Here is a 24,403-nt window from a genome sequence, read left to right as displayed (position 1 = left end):
GGTGTGTCTCCCAGGTGGCTTGTGGCAAACTTTAAACTACACTTTTTATGGATATCTTTAAGAAATGGCTTTCTTCTTGCCACTCTTCCATAAAGGCCAGATTTGTGCAATATACAACTGATTGTTGTCCTATGGACAGAGTCTCCCACCTCAGCTGTAGATCTCTGCAGTTCATCCAGAGTGATCATGGGCCTCTTGGCTGCATCTCTGATCAGTCTTCTCCTTGTATGAGCTGAAAGTTTAGAGGGACGGCCAGGTCTTGGTAGATTTGCAGTGGTCTGATACTCCTTCCATTTCAATAGTATCGCTTGCACAGTGCTCCTTGGGATGTTTCAAGCTTGGGAAATCTTTTTGTATCCAAATCCGGCTTTAAACTTCTTCACAACAGTATCTCGGACCTGCCTGGTGTGTTCCTTGTTCTTCATGATGCTCTCTGCGCTTTTAACGGACCTCTGAGACTATCACAGTGCAGGTGCATTTATACGGAGACTTGATTACACACAGGTGGATTGTATTTATCATCATTAGTCATTTAGGTCAACAATGGATCATTCAGAGATCCTCACTGAACTTCTGGGGAGAGTTTGCTGCACTGAAAGTAAAGGGGCTGAATAATTTTGCACGCCCAATTTTTCAGTTTTTGATTTGTTAAAAAAGTTTGAAATATCCAATAAATGTCGTTCCACTTCATGATTGTGTCCCACTTGTTGTTGATTCTTCACAAAAAAATACAGTTTTATATCTTTATGTTTGAAGCCTGAAATGTGGCAAAAGGTCGCAAAGTTCAAGGGGGCCGAATACTTTCGCAAGGCACTGTATATCCATACTCACAAACACACGCCATACACACACACACACACACACACACACACACAGTCAACACAGCTGTCCCATGTATACAGTATATAGACATTAAACCCAGGACACGTCCCGTTTCTTTTAAACTGTTTTTCACACTGTGTATTCATATACTGTATTATTAATGTAGCTCATTCTAATATATCTACTAATGTATCTTTTTATATTGTTTCATTTTTTTTACACTGTTCATACGCAACGCATATTTATATACTGGATTCTTGACATAGCTCACTGTAATAGACCTACTGCTGTACAAGTAATTATTAGTATATATTTTTGGTGTATATACACATAGATTGCATTTGGATTACTGATAGTATTATTTAGGTTGTTATTGGATTAGTTCTGACATTCTTGATTTTTTGTTTCTCGTTTTTGATTATTTGTGTTTGACATTTTACTGCACTGTGAGGATCTAGTAACACAAGCATTTTGCTGCACCCGCTATAAAATCAGCTAAACTGTGTACACGGTCAATAAGCATAGACTTTCCCTGAGGAGGAATTATTAAAATATATTTTTTAAGGGAAAGGGTTAATGAAGTCAGCTGGTAGGTGGAGCAATTGAAGTTGAAGATTCCTGATGTTTGTGACGCCCATCATTTGGGCCTGGTGGGGAGTGTGGTGATAAACAGAGGTGTCAAAGTCTGTCCTTTTGAGTTTTGAATCAGTCTTTATCCGACAACGTCATGTTAGGACATTTCAGTTATCCTGTTAGAGCTTTTGTGCCGAATCTGCTGCGGTGTTTCAGGTGCCACGTTTAAGGTCATGCTGCAGCAGTGCATTGGCGAAGTTTTCAAGACCCTGTGACTTTTTCCACATTTTGTTACGTTACAGCCTTATTCTAAAATGAATTAAGTTATTTTTTTCCTCATCAAACTACACACAATACCCTATAATGTCAAAGCGAAAACATGTTTTTAGACGTTTTTGCAAATGTAATAGAAATAAAAACCAGAAATACCTTATTTACATAAAGATTCTGACCCTTTGCTATGAGACTTGAAATTGAGCTCAGGTGCATCCTGCCTCCATTGATCATCCCTGAGATGTTTCTACAACTTGATTGGAGTCCACCAGTGGTACATTTCATTGATTGGACATGATTTGGAACACACAATTAGGTCGCATCACAGTTGACAGTGCATTTCAAAAACCAGGCCATGAAGTCGAAGGAATTGTACGCAGAGCTCCAAGACAGGATTGTGTCGAGGCACAGATCTGGGTAAGGTTACCAAACCATTTCTGCAGCATTGGAGGTCCCCAAGGACACAGTGGCCTCCATCATTCTTAATAAATGGAAGAAGTTTGGAATCACCAAGACTCTTCTTAGAGCTGGCCGCCCGACCAATATGAACAATCGGGGGAGAAGTGCCCTAGTCAGGGAGGTGACAAAGAACCCAATGGTCACTCAGGACAGAGCTCCAGAGTTGCTCTGTGGAGATGGCAGACGGAAGCCACTTCTCAGTAAAAGGCACATGACAGCCCACTTGGAGTTTTTCAAAAGGCACATAAAGACTCTCAGACCAGGAGAAACAAGATTATCTAGTCTGATGAAACAAAGTTTGAACTCTTTGGCCTGAATGCCAAGTGTCACATCTGAAGGAAACCTGGCACGATCCCTATGGTGAAGCATGGTCGTGGCTGCTTCATGCTGTGGGGATGTTTTTCAGCGGCAGGGACTGGGGGACTAGTCAGGATCGAGGGAAAGATGAATGGAGCAAAGTACAGAGAGATCCCTGACGAAAACCTTCTCCAGAGCACTCAAGACCTCATACTGGGGTGAGGGTTCACCTTCCAACAGGACAACAACCCTAAGCACACAGCCAAGACAATGCAGGAGTGGCTTCGGGACAAGTCTCTGAATGTCTTTGAGTGGCCCAGCCAGAGCCCGGATTTGAACCCGATCGAACATCTCTCAAGAGACCTGAATATAGCTGTGCTGCGACGCTCCCCATCCAACCTGACAGAGCTTGAGAGGATCTACAGAGAAGAACGGGAGAAACTCACCAAATACAGGTATGCCAAGCTTGTAGCGTCATACCCAAGAAGGCTGTAATTGCTGCCAAAGATGCTTCAACAAAGTACTGAGGATAGGCTGAATACTTATGTAAATGTTATATTTTTATTTTTAATACATTTGCAAACATTGCTAAAAACCTGTTTTTGATATGTCATTATGGGGTACATTGTGTAGATTGATGAGGAAAAAAATATATGTAATACATTTTAGAATAAGGCTGTAATGTAACAAAATGTGGAACAAGTCAAGGGATCTGAATACTTTTCAAATGCACTGTATAGGAGGGAGATTCCAAGATGTGGGAAGTGTAAAGGAGGGCATGTTACAGAGGATTGTATAGTATTGGTGGAAATAGTCCTGTTTGTCAACTGTAAGGGTACCCATGTTGCTGGGGATCTGATGTGTCCGGTGCGAGAGAAGCAGTTTGAGGTGACCAGAGTCAGTCGTGCAGAAGGTGTTGTATGCTGAGGCAGTGAAGAAAGTAGAGGAGCATGGGTAATGGTTGAGGGATCCTGAGAGGATCGCTTTTAGTAGTAGATCTCTACCAGCACTGAGGGATATGCCTACGAGTGATATATGCTTCATTAAGGTTGGCTTCTTACTGTTCATAGCAACGGTCCTCAACTGTTCCGCATAAATGAAATGGAAATCATTGAAAATTGATGTTGTGATGGCAGCTGCAGAGAAGTACTTGGGTGTACGAGATTGGACTTCAGAATAGTTCCAGGATGTGTTGAGTGGTGGTGTCTCATCCTCCCAGGCTGTTGGCATTGTGCAGGAGCAGATCGGCTAAAAAAGGGAAAGTGGGATACCTAGCCAGTTGTACAACTGAATGTCTTCAGATGTAATGTGTCTTCCGCATTTAACCCAACCCCTCGGGAATCAGAGAGGTGCGGGGGGCTGCCTTAATTGACATCCACATCTTCAGTGCCCGGGGAACAGTGGGTTAACTGCCTTGCTCAGGGGCAGAAGGACATATTTTTACCTTGTCAGCTCGAGGATTCGATTCAGCAACTTTTCGGTTACTGGCCCAACACTCAAACCGTTGGAAGGGTGTTTTTTTTTCACCTTTCCCCTTTTGCTTCAGAAAGTATAATGGATTTATACTATAGTCCAGTTGGGTGCTTTTAATGCAACATATTGGATGCCAACCGCCGTTAAACCTCACAGAAGAAGAAGAAGAAGTCAGTCGTTTGTGATGCTCGTTATTTGGTGCTACGCAGACAGGGTGGCGAGAGTGGTGAAACAGAAGAGTCATTGTCTGTTCTTTTTAGTTTTGATGTTGAGTCTTTGCCCGAAAAAGTGATATTAGAATATATAAGTTATCCTATATGAGCATTGGTGCCAAATACATTACATTGTTACAAGTGTCAAGCTTATGGACATGTCGCAGCAGTGTGTCGGAGGGAGGTTCCTAGGTGTGAGAAGTGTGCAGAAGGGCATGAGACAAAGGAATGTGTAGCATTGGGGAAGGTAGTGGTGTGTGTTTATTGTAGGGGTGCCCATGGGGCTGGGGATCAGAAATGTCCCGTGCAAGTTGAGGTTTCCAGGGTTAGAGTAGTGCAGAAGCTGCTGAGGCAGTGAAGAAAGTAGAGGAAGATGGGTCAAGGGGGAGGGATCCTGAGAGGAGTGGTGTGAGTAGCAAATCTGTACCAGTACAGAGGGGTAGGCCATCTAGTGATATATGTTTCAGTAAGATTGGATTTTTTGCATTTATAGCAATGGTTATCAACTGTACTGCATTGATGGAACGTAAGTCACAGAAAATTGAGGTTGTGGTGGCAGCTGCAGAGAGGTATTTGGTTGTGCGAGACTTGACATCAGACGAGTTACAGGGTGTGTTAAGTGGTGATGTCCCATCCTTTCAGGTTGTTGGCATGAGGTAGGACTAAATATATTTAAAAAGTAGAGTGTTATGTATTTAACTACGCAGTTAGTTAAGAACAAATTCTTATTTACAATGACGGCCTACCCAGCCAAACCCTAACCCGATGGTGGGCCAATTGTGCGCCACCCAATCATGGCTGGTTGTGATACAGCCTGAAATTGAATCACTGTCTATAGTGACGCATCTAGCACTGAGATGCAGTGCCTTAGACCGTTGCGCCACTCGGGAGCCCTTGATATGTAGGGTGGTATTTAATTTAAATATTTTTTAAATTTCATTTTTGGGTGAATTAGATGGTAGGGTATTTGTTTATTTTTTTTCAAGCAAAGTATACGGAGTTGTACTCCAGTCTAGTAGGTGTAGGTAATACAACATATTGGATGCCAACCGCCCTTAAACCTCATCGAAGAAGAAGTCAGCCGAAACAGTATGACGTAACAGTTCTTACCGGAAGTTAAAAAATACACAACATAGATGGCGGCGTCCGGCGAGACAATGTTGAAAAAACCACACGTGGGGAAAAAGAGAAAGGTAAAGTTCTACATTTACCACACCACGTTTACAAATAGATTACTTACGCCTGATCAGCTAATGTAGCTATATTCTACTCTCGGTCCTACTTTTTTTGATCCCGCAACGCTGATTAAAGGCTACACACTGATTGTAGCCCTGATCCCCTATCCAATTTTCTCAACGCTTTCAGTAACATTACACTGCTAACGATTTAGTGACTGCAGCAGTTTCGCAAAACTCGTTGCTTGCTTGCCATTTTGTTGATACGTTTTCAATTGTTTGGGATAAAGAGTATACTACTGAAATCCCTTTACTTTTAGCTAGCTACTCTGTCTTCTTGAGGGCTAACGTTAGTAATGTAATCGTCGATGCCGCTACTGTCTAGCTACCACTGAAACTGGTGAAAAGGCATCTGAAAAAGTTACTTATCTGTAAGATTTTAAGGTTTTTCGTAATATGTATAATGGACAGCATGTAAAAAAATCCAGCCTGCTCCAATTAATGTGTTATTTGACTTAATGATCGATATCTGTTTGTTCTGCAATCAGCCTCCAACGAGATACTGGGAGGGCACAGAGGAAGATGGGAAGAATGATGGAAAGAAACAGAAAGAAGGGGACAACAATGAACAGACTCCGCAACAAAATAACACTAGGACAAAGAAAGGAGGAAAGCGAGGAGGAAAGCGAGGAGGAGCAGGAAAAAGGGTCATATCAGGGGTAAGTGGTAGGTCAATCGGTAGCACTGAAGATTCTTGAAATGTTTCACCCTATCCTTTAAGAATGCGTTTTTCATGAATGTTTAATTCAATCCCACAGAAATCAGATCCATTCCCAGGCTCAGCACCTGTCCCTGAAGAGAAGTTGAAAAAATTCAAGAGGGGAGTGAAGGGAGAACTGGTGAGGCATTTTTGAATACACATTCACCAAGACATTCTGCCAGAATAATGTCACTTACTAATTTTGAAAATATACCATTGTTTTGTACATGTACTGTAACTTCAGTAAGTTGTAAGGTTTTTCCCCATCCCTCTCTCCCCAGCCCCCTCGGCCACAGTACAAGCTCAGAGATGTGGTCATTCGATCAGAGGCTGCCTCAGACCTGGCCCAGAAGCAGAATGCACGATATGACCTTATGCTCCCAGAGGATGCTGGGTAATGTCAATATATTTGCAGGGCCAAGTTTAGTAGACAAAAATGGCTGTCCCGCTATATTCTCTGCAACTTTCTGTTTTTCTCTGGTCTTAGGTTCCTGGAGGGAGACGAAGATGAGGACACATGCACCATCTCACAGGATGACATCGTTGATGCTGTGGATATTACCGCAGGGGCAAAGGTGAGACTCTGAAGGGGCAATAGCTAGGTTTCCATCCAATTGGCAACAGATTTTCATGCAAATATGCATATTTTTGCAGCATTGCTGTGTTTCCACTAAATGGACTTGTTGCAGATAAAAATCAGTGCGTGATGGTGTTGTGCGCGCACAATTTACGTTTTCGCTTTTCATGTACCGAATAAAAGTCTACATTTCAATGTTTCCATCGTATTTTCAACTCTACTAATAGTTTTGAAACAAAAACGTGCATTAAATAGCAAATGTGCTTATCTGGTCTTGGCACATACTCTCTAGCCAACAGCGTTCAAATATGGTGCGGGAAGGCTAGTCTACATGAGATTATTATTGATTTAAGAGCGAGAATATTCTTATTTGTGAAACGGCAGTCAAACATCGACCATCATGTCACCAGAATAAGACCCTTGATATTTATTGGAAAGGAGCATCGAGCTCATCACCAATCAATCAAATGTATTTATAAAGCCCTTCGTGCATCAGCTGATGTCACAAAGTGCTGTACAGAAACCCAGCCTAAACCCCCAAACAGCAAACAATACAGGTATAGAAGCAGGGTGGCTAGGAAAAACTCCCTAGAAAGGCCACAACCTAGGAAGAAACCTAGAGAGGAACCAGGCTATGAAGTCCTCTTCTGGCTGTGCCGGGAGGAGATTATAACAGAGAACCTGGCCAAGATATTCAAATGTTCATAGATGACCGGCATGGTCAAATAATAATAATCACAGTAGTTGTCGAGGGTGCAGCAAGTCAGCACCTCAGGAGTAAATGTCAGTTGGCTTCAATATCCCTGTATTCTACCACCATTGAGCAAGGCACTTTACCCCTAAGTGCTCCAGAGGCGCTGCGCTGCTCTGCCACAACCCCTGTGTGTGTGTGTCAGCTAGGGTACTGTGACGGCAAAAAATAAAGAATATCCAGGCAAATGGACCAATAAATCAAGTAGTATTATTATTGTTTTCTAACTCTGTCACTCTCCCTCCACAGTACTTTAGCCTGACCCTGTCTCAGTTTGGGCCTTACCGACTGGATTACAGCAAGACTGGGCGGTCAGTTTCATGTTCTGTTTGTTGAGTGTGTTCTGTGCAAGCAGGCCAGATATTCTGTTTGTGCTTTTATTGTTAGCGCTGGATTTTCTGGGTAAATTCATTGTGATTAGTTGTTTTAGTCCTGGGAAGTCTGATGTTTTGTATGTGTGTGTTCCCTCTATTCCAGACACCTGCTGCTTGGTGGCAGGAGAGGTCATGTGACCTGCCTGGACTGGCAGTCCAAACAGTTGATGTGTGAGATGAATGTGATGGAGACAGTCAATGACGTAAAGTGAGTACACACACTTACATTCAGTTTTAGGCATAATTTCCTCCTCCCATTGACTCGTCCTAATCTGTACTTTTCTGTGTGTCCAATAGGTGGCTCCACAGTGAGGCTTTGTTTGCAGTGGCTCAGAAGAAGTGGCTGTATATCTATGACAACAAGGGCATCGAGCTCCACTGCATCCGCAAGTTCAACGATGTTCTCCGCATGCAGTTTCTCCCCTACCACTTCCTGCTGGCTACAGCAGTGTGTAAACTTATACTAACGTTGCAATATGTGTGTATGTGTCAGTGGAATCAATTGTGTAATGAGTGATTTGTGAATCAATCAGATGTAGGTAAGCTCTGGGGGTTACACAAGTCTTCAGGTCTCAGGTTACTTGTCTCGGGTTACTCGACACAACAGGTGAGTGTAGTCTCATCCTGTCTCTCTCTACCTCCCTGTCTTGCTACCTCACCTCCTCCAGAGTGCGACAGGCTTCCTGCAGTACTTGGACGTGTCGGTGGGTAAGGAGGTGGTGGCCATCTGCACCAAGGCTGGCCGGCTGGATGTGATGGCCCATAACCCTCACAACGCCATCATCCACCTGGGCCACTCCAACGGCACTGTCACCCTCTGGACGCCAAACCAGAGAGAGCCACTTGTCAAGATGCTCTGCCACCAGGGGGGTGTGCGCTCTGTCGCCGTTGACAAGACTGGCACGTGAGTCCTAGTCAAAGACATAATATAGTTCTGGTTTTGTTATGAGTGGATTTGGTCTCTCGGCCATTGAAAAGGTGGTTATGTTGTGCAGTTTAGCTGTTGTATTCAATATGATATCCACATTTGGGTCAGTGTTTTGTGATTGGTCTTTGCTCATGTACTTCCCTAAAATGTCCAGCAGGTGGCTGTCCTGTAACACTCTTCTGTCTGTGCAGGTACATGGTGACCTCTGGCATGGACAAGAAGCTGAAGGTGTATGACATCAGAGCCTACCGGCCCCTGCAATCCTACTTCCTGCCTGCGGGAGCTTCCTGTCTGTCTCTGAGTCAGAGGGGTCTGCTGTCCGCCGCCACAGGAGACATAGTCCAGGTCATAATTGCTGCTTATAATTTTGCCTATGTTTTTGTCCCATGCCTTTTGTATTTTGCTGTGGTCTTCTTGACACTGCTATTCCATAGTTCCATTCCAGCAAGCCATGGTAACACCTCAGAACTATATTGACCTATATTGTCCACTGAATCTTGAACCAAGCATTCTAATGGAATTGACAGAACTGGAACCGGAACCCAAATACTCATTACTCATGGAGAGAATGGATTGCTCTGAGGCAGCAGCATGGTGCCCAGCTCTAACGCTGTCCAAACTCTCTGTACTTTTCCTGACCCAGTTTTTTTTTTTTCACTGAGTATTCTTTAAAGGAAAAATCTACCCAAAACCACTCATTCCTTTTAATTTAGTGTTAAATAACACTGTGAGGATAATATTTTTTGTGAACAAATGTTTAATTTTGGTGTTATAATAAGGTTGTTAGCAACATGGAACATTGTGCGAATCTGCAGCTCAAGTCGAAGACAAAATCCACAATGCAATGCTCTCTCTCTGGATGCTCTCTCTCTGGGCTGCTGTCTTGAGAAATTATATAGGAAGAGAGACTGCAAAGATTTTATCACCCATAATGGTACAGAGTTGAAAGCTTAACAAACATAATCGGGTCTCTACTTTTATAGAAAAGTACAACCACTTTTGTCTCCGTGGCAGTTTAGCAGATGTGTGGAAACAGGGGTGGAACATTGTGTAAAAGGCGATTGGTTTGTCTTTTCAGATTAAGAGAACTGCGTTTGTCGCAGTTCACACTATAATGTGCTCCTTCCTGCAAGGTTCCACACAGCTGACTTCATGCAGATAGTAAACCCACGGGATGTCTCGCATACTGCAGTCGCTCCTAAATGGATCGTAGCTATACGCCCAGTCACACAACGACACGTTTGTATCAGGTTAGAAAAAACACTAGCAGATAACAAGCGACTAAGCACAGTAAAACACAGGATAGCATGAAAGAGCATGATTAATTATGTAATTTTCTACAACACCTGCCTAGCTAGCTAGCTAGAAAACGTTGCTTTATACAATAATACCAAAGACAATATCAGCATGTAACGTAGCTAGTTATCAGAGAGTGAATGGGAGTCTATTGGGCGATAGCACAAAAAAAGAAACCATTAGCACGAATTTCGTCAACACTAAGTACAACATTACAAATCTTTTCTGAGAATTGAGATTATGAACTTGTAGTATCGTATAGCTTTGGAATCGTGGCATCACATACTTGAGGAAAATATTTCTCGACATATACACTGACTTTGAGAGGGGATTGCGTGACGATTAGTTTAGCAACCGCGTGACAACATGAACGCGGTTGGTCGACAGTATGCTGGGTGGGGTTCCTTCATTCATTGGATTCCTATCTCCTTTCTATAATATCTCTGGCAATGGCACCATGCAATGCACACTGGACTAGAGGCAGACAAATAGGAAAAATGTGCTAGACCCTCCGTTAAAATAAAACATTTCTCGAGGTAGGAATATCGCAAAAATAAGATCAATGCCACATTCAAGAGAAGACAACCTCCCGTGTTATGACAGCGACCTGTGTTTAAATCTGACATGTATGAAAAATGTTTTTGTGATCTAAAAGTCGTATTCCTATTAACTTCCAGTGTAGTGAGAGCGACTTTATCACGGTGCTACGTCATACCGCCTTGAACGCCAATAACTCAGATACACATGAAAACGTGAAATGACCCAGAGAATCGATAGAACATCCCTTAGAGATGCACAAAAACAATATAACATTCAAAATGGGTGAACCTTTCCTTTAATGTCTGTCTCTTGAGTGTTTCTCTGTTGGAACCTCTGTGCTCATGTTGATATCTCTGTGGTCACGTTGTCTGCTTGTCTGTGTGTAGGTGTACAGAGATGTGTGGGGCATCCCAGTGACCAAGCCCTACATGGCCCACAGGGCAAAGGGCTCAGTGTGGGGTGTGCACTTCTGCCCCTTTGAGGACGTCCTAGGGGTGGGCCATGGAGAGGGCTTCACTAGCATGGTCGTACCAGGTCAGAATGAAATTCGGATTCAAATTCAATCCATATTCTCCTTCCTGTGTGGCGTGTCCAATTGATCTAAATTCTGAGTGACCCCAAACCTGGTGAAGTCTCTAACTCCATACTCTCTCTCTCTGCCATTAGGTGCTGGCGAGCCCAACTTTGACGGTCTGGATGCCAACCCGTACCGCAGTGCCAAGCAGAGGCAGGAGTGGGAGGTCAAAGCCCTACTAGAGAAGATCCAGCCAGAACTGATTGGCCTGGACCCTAGCCAGCTCAGCCAGGTGGACCACTCCACCTGGGAACAGAGACATGTGGACAGGGTCCAAGTACTGGTGAGTACTACCAAGGGATGGAAGCAGTTTATCAGAGGGATATTGCATATTCTGAATTAAGATAGTGACAAATCTGAACTTTTTCATAAATCATGCATTGATGTTGTGTGTGTGGTTTGATTTCAGGGCTTTGACCCTCTGGCCAAGGAGAAGTTTACACCAAGGTTAAAGACCAAAGGTCGGAGTTCAAGTGGAAAAGTGGAAAAGCGCAAGAAGCAAGTGGCACATGAGGACCAGAGGGTGAGTTCTATTACTACAAAAACACCATGCAATTTATATGGAATTATGTCTTCATTATTTCATCTTTTGATATTTTACTAATTATGTGCATCTCCCTTGGTCTTTCTGCTTCCTACCCTCTCTTGGTGGCTTTCCTCCACTCAGGATGTGATCAGGCAAACAGTGGAAGACAGGATGAAGATAGATAAAGAGAGGAAGGAGAAAGAGAAGAAAAGGGCGGCAGCAGCTGGTCAGAAGTCTGCTCTGGACAGATTCAGGAAGTAAGACCGAGGGACCTGTGTGTGTAGACGCCTCTGTGGGAATGAGCGTTGACCTTTCAGATAAAGAGCACATTCTGAGTATGGGACATGTTCCTCCGAAGCCCAGCCAGCAGGCTCCAACAGCCACTGCAGACACACAGAACATGCATACCAAACTGTATGAGATGACTTGGAACTGCATCATAATCGGTGCCCTGAGCTCATTCTGTGTGACATTTATAAACTGTCAGTGTATTTCATATCAAAATCTAATTTTATTGGTCACATACACATATTTAGCAGATGTTATTGCGGATGCAGTAAAATGCTGTCAGTCTATTTATGCCAGTTGGAAAGGCTGTCATTAAGTATTATCACCATCTCTATTGTGACAATTATGATGGGTGTTTTCAACACAGTTTAATACTGTTTTTATATTAAAAAAAACATGTAATTTGTGAAATAAAAAACATTTGTTCACAAAACAATGTGTGGCGTATTGACCAGTCCTTTTCCATCAGTGGCAAAAGATTCCATATTCTACCTCTATAATGTTTCAATTAACTTTAATGTAATGCTACAGTCAAAAGTAGGATGAAATGTCGTCTATCCCCGTTGCTCTCTTTCGGTCTGCTGGAAAGCAAAAACCAACCATCAGTTTTATCTACACAAACACTACTACGACTGACTACTACCAGCATGTCATATCAGTGCGGCATACTAGCACAGCTTTACCAATGTTTTTTTTTAGAAACCACTAAACAAAATGCATACTTATTGATATTTAGATTCTTCCACAGTCTTAGAACATTGGGATAAAATGTTCTGATGTGAACATGAACATTCTTATTACGCCTTGATGGTTTTTATTTATTTTTTACGTTCCACGCCAACTTTCTCATACGGGTTTACTAAAACGTCAACAAAACTGAGGAGATGATTGTGGACTTCCGGAAAAAGCAGAGGGAACACCCCCCTATCCACATCGATGAGAGGGTAGTAAGTTTTAAGTTCCTCGGCGTACACATCACAGACAAACTGAATTGGTCCAACCACACAGACAGCATCGTGAAGAAGGCGCAGCAGCCCCTCTTCAACCTCAGGAGGCTGAAGAAATTTGGCTTGTCACCAAAAGCACTCACAAACTTCTACAGATGCACAATCGAGATCATCCTGTCGGGCTGTATCACCGCCTGGTACGGCAACTGCTCCGCCCACAACCGTAAGGCTCTCCAGAGGTTAGTGAGGTCTGCACAACGCATCACCGGGGGCAAACTACCTAAAAACAGCTTCTATCTCAAGGCCATCAGACTGTTAAACAGCCACCACTAACATTGAGTGGCTGCTGCCAACACACTGACTCAACTCCAGCCACTTTAATAATGGGAATTGATGGGAAATTATGTAAAATATATCACTAGCCACTTTAAACAACGCTACCTAATATAATGTTTACATACCCTACATTATTCATCTCATATGTATATGTATATACTGTACTCTATATAATCTACTGCATCTTTATGTAATACATGTATCACTAGCCACTTTAACTATGCCACTTTGTTTACATACTCATCTCATATGTATATACTGTACTCAATACCATCTACTGTATCTTGCCTATGCCACTCTGTACCATCACTCATTCATATATCTTTATGTACATATTCTTTATCCCCTTACACTTGTGTCTATAAGGTAGTAGTTTTGGAATTGTTAGCTAGATTACTTGTTGGTTATTACTGCATTGTCGGAACTAGAAGCACAAGCATTTCGCTACACTCGCATTAACATCTGCTAACCATGTGTATGTGACAAATAAAATTTGATTTGATTTGAAACGTGTGTAAAGAGGGGGACTGATCACTGTCGAGTACATCATTTGGGAAGAGGCATCGTCTCAGAATGATGGGTGCTGTAGTTGTGCTGGTGTTGCTATTCTGTCTGTCTGGAGCACAGGCTCAGGGTGAGAATGAAACTACTACAACAACAATTCAAGTTGGCTGAATCTGTAATGAGCTGATAGACTTGGTGCACAACCAGGGAATCACAGTGGCGGAATAGAGAGTGGAGCTGAGGAACATGGAGGTCAAACTGGGACAGTGGAGGAGCTGAAGAGAAACAATGCAGCCCATCAGCACACCTGTCAGCCATAGAGTTCTGACTGAATGCAGGTGGTGGAGCTGAGTGCTGCTAAGACCGTACTGCAGTGCCATAAGAACAAGGTGGAGGAACTAGAGAGAATGCAGCCTTGGACTGGGTGACAGTGAGAATGATGTAGAGGAGCTGAAGAAATACAAAACACCCTCAGAGGCCAGAGTGACAGCCAGGTGGAAGAGCTGAAGAAAGAAAAGACCACCTTGGAGGCCAGAGTGACAGCCAGGTGGAAGAGCTGAAGAAAGAAAAGACCACCTGGGAGGCCAGAGTGACAGCCAGGTGGAAGAGCTGAAGAAAGAAAAGGCCACCGGGAGGCCAGAGTGACAGCCAGGTGGAAGAGCTGAAGAAAGGAAAGACCACCTGGGAGGCCAGAGTGACAGCCAGGTGGAAGAGCTGAAGAAAGAAAAGACCACCTGGGAGGCCAGAGTGACAGCCAGGTGGAAGAGCTGAAGAAAGAAAAGACCACCTTGGAGGCCAGAGTGACAGCCAGGTGGAAGAGCTGAAGAAAGAAAAGACCACCTGGGAGGCCAGAGTGACAGCCAGGTGGAAGAGCTGAAGAAAGAAAAGACCACCTTGGAGGCCAGAGTGACAGCCAGGTGGAAGAGCTGAAGAAAGAAAAGACCACCTGGGAGGCCAGAGTGACAGCCAGTGAGAGCCAGGTGGAAGAGCTGAAGAGGGAACACAGATCACAAGTGGCATTCTCTGCTGGCTTGGGTGACAGCATTGCAAGCCCCTTCAACATTGAAACATCACTGGTCTGCAGCAGAGTCTTTGCCAACATAGGCACAGCCTACAACCCAACTACAGGAATCATCACGAGTGAAAGGAGTCTTACCTCAGATTCACCGCCTGCGATCGACATGCTTCTGCTGTAATGGGTGTGAGGTTATATAAGAATGTCCAGTCAATGATTTGGAATGGATCAACCACAATGGGAGTAATGAGTTTGTGACTAGAGGCTTTGGAGCTGGAGAAGGGGGATGTGGTCAACCTGCATCTCACTGAAGGCCAAGGGCTCATTGATATTCAAGGCAACCACAACACCTTTACTGGCTTCCTACTCCTCCCTATGTGAGGGTAACACCACCTCTGAATAATACAATTGCAACAGAATTAAGCATGAAATGTTTGTGTCTCTTTGGGTTTTTGTTAACATTCCTCAGCAGACCGGTAACAAGTTTGGTAATGTTTTTATCAATGCTCATTGACATTGGTTGATTAATTGCATGCAGGTCTTGCTTCAAGCCTGCTTTCCAGCTGACCACTTATAATCAAGTGTTTGTTGTCACAAATGACAGAGAATATTACTAGAACTGGTTAAGCATATAATGGGTAGAATAAGATACCTGTCCCATGGTTGCTAGGCAACCACGAGGTAAGGCTATACCTGAGGACGAACTTTGTTTTGCTTAATTATCTTTCCGGCTCACTTTTTACATTCCTTTTGTCATCACCTATATGCATCTAACCGCAAGCCTCTACTCAAACCCTGCTGTAATTGTCCTATCCTTATCTTATCCTGATACAAAGGTTTCATAGTTGGACAGAAAATCAGAGGGGGCAAAGTCAACTGTTAAAGATTGTGAGAAGGTGTGAGTGTGAGAGAGAGAGTTGAGTGAGTAAATGGGAAAGATAAATAGAGAGCGAGTAGTTTAATAGGTGAGAGTGACTGTTATTGCAGTTCCAAAGATATTCAGTCTGAGAAAGTGTATGATTGAGGACTTTATTAGTGATCAATCCATTCTTGCACACACACATTTTCTGAGTACATTCACACATCCTTCACACTAATACTTAATACTAATCTTCACAGAATAGAGTACTCAATATTCATTCTAGGAGAGGGAGGAGGAAGAACATACATGGCTACCTGGAACTGTCTCTGTTCAAACAACGCGAATTACAATGTTTCAGTTCACTTCTCACCACGTTAGTATTGGAAACACTCCCCCCCCCCCCCCCCCCTCCCCCATCCAAGAGATGTCCCTTCGTCTACAACATACATACATCATACATAATGTTGTAAACTGCATTTGAACTTGTATTGGATCTCCTCAGCTGCATTTACGCAGGCAGACCAATTCAGATTTTTTTCTCTCACCAATTGTGTTTTTGACTAATCAGATACACGCTGAAAAAGATCTGACGTAAAAAGATATACATTTGGTCAAAAGACCAATTAGTGGGAAAAATATCAGAATTAGGCTGCCTGTGTAAACGCAGCCCTCTTGACTACAGAAGAGCACTCTGCAACAGTCGACTGAATCCCTCTCTGGGTCAGACAAATCATTACCCTCCCAGCCCAGAAAAACCAATGCATGTCTTTTATTCACACTCTACTTCCAAAACATGACAGTTACATAAGTTATTGAAGCGGGGTTATAAATACTGCATCTGTGTGTGTGTATGTGTTCGCCTATGGCAGTCCATCTCATCTGGTCTTTTTCATGTCTTGAGTGCTGCTGACTGACCATAGCGTTTGAACCACCAAGGAAGTGACTGTGGACTGAGGTGCTCCCTTTGCCTCCGTTTCTTCCTTTGTTCCTTCAAGTTTATCTATAGAACTGCACAGATGAAAGCAAATCATCTATTCAGAATTCAGTTCAGATGAAGGACACGAGTCGATGAGAGGAAACAATGAAAGAAAACCACTTGTTTTGATTGACATTTCAGCTGAATACATAATAGAGAAAATGCTTGGTACTACTGGAGTGATCTGGAGTGGGTGGAGGGTGGGGGAAGAGAGAAACTATCATTTACATTTTTACCATATTATTAAAGTGGAAGCAAGAGTTAGTTGCATTTTGGCAACTTCATGCATCTTTAGTGATATTGTTTTATAACAGGTGAAAGCAGCCTGAGTCTACTTAGGCAGTAAGTAATCTTACATAGTAGCTATACAGAAGAGACTATGTACTAAGTCCTTTTGCCAGATGTTTCAGTCTTACAGTAAGCTGATTACCTTATGCTTGTCTTGTGGCAGGGCTTGTAAACTATTACAAACTACAAAGGGAAGCACAGCCGCAAGCTGCCCAGTGACACAAGCCTACCAGACGAGCTAAATTACTTCTAAGCTCGTTTCGAAGCAAGCAACACTTGTGTTCCGGACGACTGTGTGATCACGCTCTCCGTAGCCGATGTGAGTAATACCTTTAAACAGGTCAACATTCACAAGACCGCAGGCTCGGACAGATTACTAGGACGTGTAATCCGAGCATGCGCTGACCAACTGGCAAGTGTCTTCACTGACATCTTCAACCTGTCCCTGACCGAGTCTGTAATACCAACATGTCTCAAGCAGAACACCATAGTGCCTGTGCCCAAGAACACTAAGGTAACCTGCCTAAATGACTACAGACCCGTAGTACCCACGTCTGTAGCCATGAAGTATTTTGAAAGGCTGGTTATGGCTCACATCAACACCATTATCGCAGAAACCCTAGACCCACTCCAATTTGCATACCGCCCCAACAGATCCACAGATGATGCAATCTCTATTGCACTCCACACTGCCCTTTCCCACCTGGACAAAAGGAACACATATGTGAGAATGCTATGCATTGACTACAGCTCAGCGTTCAACACCATAGTGCCCTCAAAGCTCATCACTAAGCTAAGGATCCTGGGACTAAACACCTCCCTCTGCAACTGGATCCTGGACTTCTCACCATCGAGAGCATCCTGACTGATTACATCACTGCCTGGTATGGCAACTGCTTCACCTTCAACCGCAAGGCACTACAGAGGGTAGTGCGCACGACCCAGTACATCACTGGGACCAAGCTTCCTGACATCCAGGACCTCTATACCAGGCAGTGGTATAGACTCCAGCCACCCTAGTGATAGACTGTTCTCTCTGCTAGCGCCAAGTCTAGGTCCAAAAGGTTCCTCAACAGCTTCTACCCCTAAGCCGTAAGACTCCTGAACAGCTTATCAAATGGCTACCCAGACTATTTGCATTGCCCCCCCCCCACCCCTTTTTACACTGCTGCTATTCTCTGTTTATTATTTATGCATAGTCACTTTAACTCTACCTACATGTACATATTACCTCAATTACCTCGACTAACCATTGACTCTGTACCGGTACCCCCTGTATATAGCCTCGCTATTGTTATTTACTGCTGCTCTTTAATTGTTACTTTTATTTCTTATATTTTACTTATCTATTTTTTACTTAACACGCATTTTTCTTAAAACTGCATTGTTGGTTAAGGGCTTGTAAGTAAGCATTTTACTGTAAGGTCTATACCGGTTGTATTAAGCGGATGTGAAAAATAAAATGAGATTTTAATTAGTAAAACATTCCATTATGCATGAATAACATTACTCTAAATTCTTACATTAATGGCAAATATCCTGTAGGTTATGTGTTTCCTGGTCAGTAATATTTACATATCTACAGCAGTGTTTCCCAATTCCAGTCCTCCAGGACCCCCAACAGTACACATTTTTGTTGTAGCCTTGGACAAACTCACCTGATTCAACTCAATGAGGGCTTGATGATTAGTTAAATCTGGTGTGCTTGTCTAGGGCTACAACTAAAATGTGTACTGTTGGAGATACTGGAAGACTGGAGTTGGGAAACACTGGCCTACAGTATGTGTCTGTGTGTGTTCTAACAGTCTTAAATATATCTTCACACTAATTCCCTTCAACTACTGATTCATATTCCTTCAGCTTTGACAAAATGCCAGCATTATTACATAACATAAAATACATTTAAATATTCCTAAAAAGCTATAAAAATAAAAGCATTTTCATAGTGCACAGTGATTCCTTACCATTCCCAATGAAATAGAGCACTTGTGCTAATCACAGTATTGAAATCCTGGCAGAGGCACAGCCCCCAAAACACAATAGTTTCCTATCCACGAGGGCAACACCCCCCTCACAGCCCCTGATCCACCCCCAGAAAGGTCCCCAGCATGGCCCGGACTTTACAGACCCCCAGAGAGGCGCGCAGGCCCAGCCAGGAGCAGGGGGGAGGGGAGTGGATGTCAGCCCAAAACCGGAGCATCTCTCTGGGGGAGATGTGGTGGATGGACACCATGGCCTGGTAGCAGCAGCGCCCGTAGGGCACTGCGGGCCCACCAGAGAACAGCGGGCAGTGGGAGGGCAGCACTCCAGCCGCACGGGCACACAGACCCACAAAAACATCCTCGGGTGGCAGAGGGGTGGGCAGAGGTGAGGAAGCGGCCATCAAGGAGATCTTGAGCAGGGAGGAGCGAGAGAGGATGTAGGCAGTGCCACTGCAGTAGTCAGGGAAGACAGATGCAGGGTACGCCCCTCTAGGGAGGTAGTGCTTACTGTCTGGGTCTCGGTCTGGAGCCACGTGAAGGTGGACCCGGCCAAGGTACAGGTCCCCATGCTCGTAGGTGTTGGTCACGGTGCTCCTGTTCAGGTAGCGCAGCAGGGCCCCGGGGTTGAACAGGACGTCATCGTCCACCTTGGCCAGGAAGTGGGCCTGGGGGCAGAAGCGTCGGGCCCAGTTCAGCATGGAGAGGGTCTTCAGGGTCAGGTTAGAGTAGGAGTCCCAGAAGCGCCCTTGGATCAGGTCCCCTCGTTCCCGGGCCTCCTCTATCAGCAGCTTGGCTAGCCCGGGGTCAGAGGCCACACCGACCATGAACAAGGTCATGACCCTATGACCCCTGACCTCCACCTCCCCACCCCATGTGTCCCGGATGGCCTGGCGGGCCATCTGATTGGCTGGGGCGGAGGTCACCATGGCGATGAGGTAGGGTTTGGCACGCTGGCAGACGAGAGGGCTGGGCATAAGGAGGTACTCCTCGGGTCTGGTTGGGGGGACACTTTGTGGGGGTATGATCCCCCCCTGCGCCTCTACCATTGTGTTCATGTTCATGGAGGTGGCCCATGACTCAATGGAGTCCACGAAGAGCAGAGCTAGCAGGGCAGCACTGACTATCAGCACACAGAGAGCAGGCACCACCCCGAACCGCCCCCGCTTACCAAAGCGGGGCTTACACACCCACAGGCCCCGCCCCACCATGACCTCCAACCTCCACACTGCAGCACCCAGGCGGCTCCACAACTCAACCCTTCTCTCTTTATCCTCCTGTCTTCTTTCACTCCGGCTCTATAACTCAGAATTATTTTCTTTCCTCGTTTCACTTTCTTGCTGTCTCTTGGATGTCATTCTCAACCCTCAGATAACTCTCCAGATTGTAGGTGGGTGTTTCTTGGATGCTGTCACTCTGCTGGTGGCACGAGACGTCCATTCAATGCTGCATCATTGTATCCAGAGCAGGACATGGAAGCTGCGCGTTATAGAGGCAAAAAGAATCGGGTTAACACACACACATTGCCTGGAGCTGTCAATGGCTTCATATCCCACAACACTGTGCGTCAAAGCGTTGTCGTTATTCTCAGGGCAAATTAAAACAAAAGAGAAAGTATTTCCTAAAGGAGGACCTTGGCAAAGCTTCTGAATGAGCGGTATCCTTTGTCGCTTAGACCGATCCTTTAAAAATATATAAGATGTGTAGCAGTTGATTCCTGCTATATCAATATCCTGATCATAAACATCACACTAACCCATCGGCTACACGTATAGGCTACACATCCACCACCAACTGAGACATCGTGCAGTCTGTTAATGATTAACCTAATCTTTAAAACTCCACCCAAACACTTACAGGGAAAACAATAAGGCTTACACTACAGAACTTCCCCATACGTATAAAAATGCAGTTTAACAGTATACCATGATTTGATACTGATAGGCTACTAGATACTAGCCTACAGTTGTCATGAGCGTTTTGGCAACAAGAGCGTTACGCACGCAACATTGAGATATACTACATGTATTTGTTTTAAACTGTATATATGAAGTTAGTATGATTGAAGACACCCCAATCCTGATCTTATATTAGGCTCCAAAGAAATTTATACATATCGGATGCCTATTGCTTATCATCGTTCTGTAGTAATCAACTGTAGGCTCCAGCGAATTTGGAACTTTGAATATATGCATTATTGCATTGTTATTATTATTATAAATGGTGCCCACTCTATAAAATAAAAACGCAATAACATCAAACCTTGAATCCAATGAAGACGACCATGTCAACACATCCTGTCCATGGTTCGTTATCCTCCGCAATATTGTGTGGCTTCAAATATTCCCCACTGAGCATAATGCAGTAACAATCTCGTCACATCCGGATGCAGGCTGTATCATGCACTTAATGTTGAAGACAGATTGATAAAGTCAATTCATGCAAATATACGTATTCGACATAAGACTGCTTGTGGTCGTGCGTTTCTCTTTTTAATGTAGGACTTTTCGTAGGCTATAGGCTTAGTTGAGAAGATATTAGAAGAAGATAGATTTAGAATATATTATTGCATTTGACAATTCTTCTGTTCTTGATAGTTGCATGACATCTTGTGGACATGTTTGTAAATGTAGCCTATCTTGTCAAGTATCTTTGACCCTTCTGAGCATTATCACACAGTAAGGGTTATGCTACACTACTTGTATGCCTATAATTATTGCTTTTTGATGACCATCAGAATCTCAAATTATTACTTGAGACTTATGTTTGATCATAATGTGGCCAATATTTCTTTATGAGCCCTACTAAAGCGTTTCCCAAACATAATCCTCGGGACACCAAGGGGTGCACGTTTTGGTTTTTGCCCTAACACTACAAAACTGATTAAAATGATCAAAGCTTGATAATTACTTGATTATGTGAAACAGCTGTGTAGTGCTTGGGCAAAAAACTAAATGTGCACCCATTGGGGTCCCGATGACCGAGTTTGGGAAACCCTGCCCTACTACATTTTAGTGCTAATCAGTGCTAAAGCTGTGTATGTGACATAAGCTTTTACAAGAAGAGATGGTCTGCAATTGAGCAACCTTTTCATGCCCAAAATAATTCAGGCTGTTCTGGAGGCAAAGGAGGCTCCGAACCGTACGAGATGGGTGTAACTAATCAACTGGCCACTTAGTGTCTATCCACCTCTTCCCAGTTCAAAACGTTTGTGTACAATATGGGGAAAGGGGGATACCTATACAGCGGTACAACTGAATGCATTCAACTTAAATGTGTCTTCCACATTTAACCCAACCCCTCTGAATCAGAGATGCGGGGGGCTACCTTAATCAGCATCCACGTCATCGGTGCCCGGGGAACAGTGGGTTAACTGCCTTGCTTTGGGGCAGAATGGCAGCTTTTTACATTGTCAGCTCGAGGATTTGATCCAGCCACCTTTTGGTTACTCGGCCAACCCTCCTACAAGCCAGCCACCCACCATATTGCCTTTACCTAGCATGTGCTTTTAGATTATAGTATGTAAATAAAACTCCTTAAATTACAGTCAGATTACAGTCCACATATTGTAACAGTAGAATAACAGGCATGTGTGGGCAGAGAGACCATGTGGTGGTCAATTTCTGTATTATCAATGGGGAGAGACAAACTTATGAGACAATTCAGAGTTATACTTAAACTGAATAGTGAGAGCTCTGCAATAGCGATGGCTGGTCGACGAAACACCCTCAGATGATTTGTTGAGAGCCCTGACACAAAGGATACAAATATATTTTATAGCAAAGATAAACCCACTGTCTTCATGACAAACAACATATGTGTGGAATGGGTCACAAGGTGAGAAAAGAGTATCACCCAGCCAGATAGCATTTACTATGAAGACTGTTCTTACTGTACAGAGTTTGGCACCTAAAACAAGGCTCCGATTTCATTCCTGGTACTTCACATTACAGAAACACCATTCTATGGCATACATTAATTGTCAACTCCAGATACCCCTAACTCAAGTAAAACCCATGTCCTTGACCACACGCCTAGACGAGTTCACTGAGGGGAGTGAGCCTAAGTCATGCACTATCCCAGGATAGGTGCAACATCAGAGATGACATACAATGGTTCCCAGACACTACCCCACATATCCTGTCTCAGACCTTATCTCCCCCAAAGCCGAAGGAGGGAGTGACTGGGCACAGACATTGTGGAGAAAAGTAATTGGTTCCCCATTAATCACGCCATCCCTTCACATGGTTTGTAATAGGTAAAGATACATATACACATATGAAGACAATGTTCCCTAATGTCCTCTTCTCTTTCTGATATTCTGCATAGCAACAGGGACATATGATAGGCAAGCCTGACTTCTCCCTTCTCTGGGCCCCAGGTGACTGAGGCCCATATGGGGAAGGAAGTGCAACTGCCAACACCAGAGTCCAAAGGGATATAATCTAATAACAAGAGTTCAACAGTTTTAATCATATAAGCATTTTAAGCAGATAAGACATCTTAATTATCTATGTTATCGAGCTAATTCTGATTCTCCCGCCACAACCACCAACCTGTTTTTGAGAATACATATTCAGAAAACACAAGAAAAACAAAGTGCCATGAATGATGTTCTGCCAAATTCTTCGGACACAAATGTTTTATTTCAACAACAATAAGCAATGAAGCCTGGAAAAGCGATGTAAAGCCAGTTTAAATATATATATGCACCACACATGAACTAGGGCTTATAGCAAGAACCATATAGGGCGAATTTGGAATAAGTTGGACACTTTTAGTATTTCCATCTTCTGTAACCTTTTTCGACATCTATCCAACATATTAGCCCAACACATGATACATTTCCTAATCACCCACACACACACCAACAAAATTTAATATCATATTCACAGGAGGCATGACCCATCCATTTGTTGACACTGAGTCAAAACCATATTTTCAGTTCGCATTTGGTAGACTGGGACAGCAGGTTAGATCAACTGGGACACCATTATTATTGTCCTAATTGTAACCCAATGACAATTATATTCAATTTTGTGTGATTGAGAAACATCTGAGGATTTCAGAAATGTATCATGTTGGGCTAAACTGGATCTCTTTCCTCCATTGGAGAAGCCTTTAAGACTGTCCCACGTTAGCTACTCCATGATGTCCTACTTTAGCTAGCTATGGTTGGTAAAGCAGAATAAAAAAATACAGAATTACCAAATTTAAACAATAGTTTAGATTTCCTCTTGTCAGACCAATAAATAAAAGCCTCAGGATTCAGAGATGGGCAGTATTTCTGTAAAACCCAAAATAAGGTTTTGTCTAGAAGGGATACAGCTTCAGTCAAATTTGACTTTTCATAGCAGGTTTAGGAGAACTATGCAGCAGGTTAGGATAATTCATGTAGCAGGTTAGGAGAACTAGGTTAGACATGACCACTAGACATTTTAATTTTCACATACATTTACATTTTGGTAATTTAATTCACACTCGTATCCAGAGTGACTTACTGTCAGTGCGTTCAACTAAGGTAGATAAACAACTACATTTCAGTCATAGCAAGTAAAACGTTTCTGTAACCATTACTGAGAATGTTGTCGATATGCG

At 43.5% G+C, this 24,403-nt stretch overlaps 2 protein-coding genes across 2 annotated transcripts; one reads left to right on the top strand and one right to left on the bottom strand.

The window, feature by feature from the left end:
- The first annotated feature begins 5,173 nt into the window (after positions 1–5,173).
- Positions 5,174–12,334, top strand: LOC139368822 (WD repeat domain 46). The gene is made up of 14 exons (XM_071108211.1): positions 5,174–5,302; positions 5,833–6,003; positions 6,103–6,183; positions 6,326–6,438; positions 6,532–6,619; positions 7,622–7,683; positions 7,850–7,954; positions 8,044–8,194; positions 8,415–8,650; positions 8,866–9,019; positions 10,897–11,044; positions 11,177–11,367; positions 11,494–11,607; positions 11,752–12,334. Exons 1-14 carry the CDS (start codon positions 5,246–5,248, stop codon positions 11,869–11,871), a joined length of 1,791 nt encoding a protein of 596 aa, XP_070964312.1. The 5' UTR covers positions 5,174–5,245; the 3' UTR covers positions 11,872–12,334.
- A 3,982-nt stretch (positions 12,335–16,316) lies between these two features.
- Positions 16,317–21,154, bottom strand: LOC139368815 (UDP-Gal:betaGlcNAc beta 1,3-galactosyltransferase, polypeptide 4). The gene is made up of 2 exons (XM_071108193.1): positions 21,068–21,154; positions 16,317–20,284 (listed from the first exon to the last, which is right to left on the bottom strand). The coding sequence occupies exon 2, from the start codon at positions 20,014–20,016 to the stop codon at positions 18,898–18,900; it is 1,119 nt and encodes a 372-aa protein (XP_070964294.1). The 5' UTR covers positions 20,017–20,284; positions 21,068–21,154; the 3' UTR covers positions 16,317–18,897.
- Positions 21,155–24,403: the final 3,249 nt, after the last annotated feature.

Source organism: Oncorhynchus clarkii, chromosome 16 (genome assembly GCF_045791955.1).
Source record: "Oncorhynchus clarkii lewisi isolate Uvic-CL-2024 chromosome 16, UVic_Ocla_1.0, whole genome shotgun sequence".
In the NCBI taxonomy this organism is placed as follows: domain Eukaryota; kingdom Metazoa; phylum Chordata; class Actinopteri; order Salmoniformes; family Salmonidae; genus Oncorhynchus; species Oncorhynchus clarkii.
Note: the sequence above shows the minus strand (reverse complement) of the source record. Positions and strands in the feature narration are given on the sequence as shown.

Bases quoted from the DNA above. Each gene is read 5' to 3' on its own strand.
- LOC139368822 (XM_071108211.1), top strand. From the start codon at position 5,246: ATGGCGGCGTCCGGCGAGACAATGTTGAAAAAACCACACGTGGGGAAA. The intron at 6,004-6,102 runs GTAAGTGGTAGG...TCAATCCCACAG, and splicing joins GAAAAAGGGTCATATCAGGG to AAATCAGATCCATTCCCAGG. The intron at 8,651-8,865 runs GTGAGTCCTAGT...CTGTCTGTGCAG, and splicing joins GCCGTTGACAAGACTGGCAC to GTACATGGTGACCTCTGGCA.
- LOC139368815 (XM_071108193.1), bottom strand. From the start codon at position 20,016: ATGGTGGGGCGGGGCCTGTGGGTGTGTAAGCCCCGCTTTGGTAAGCGG.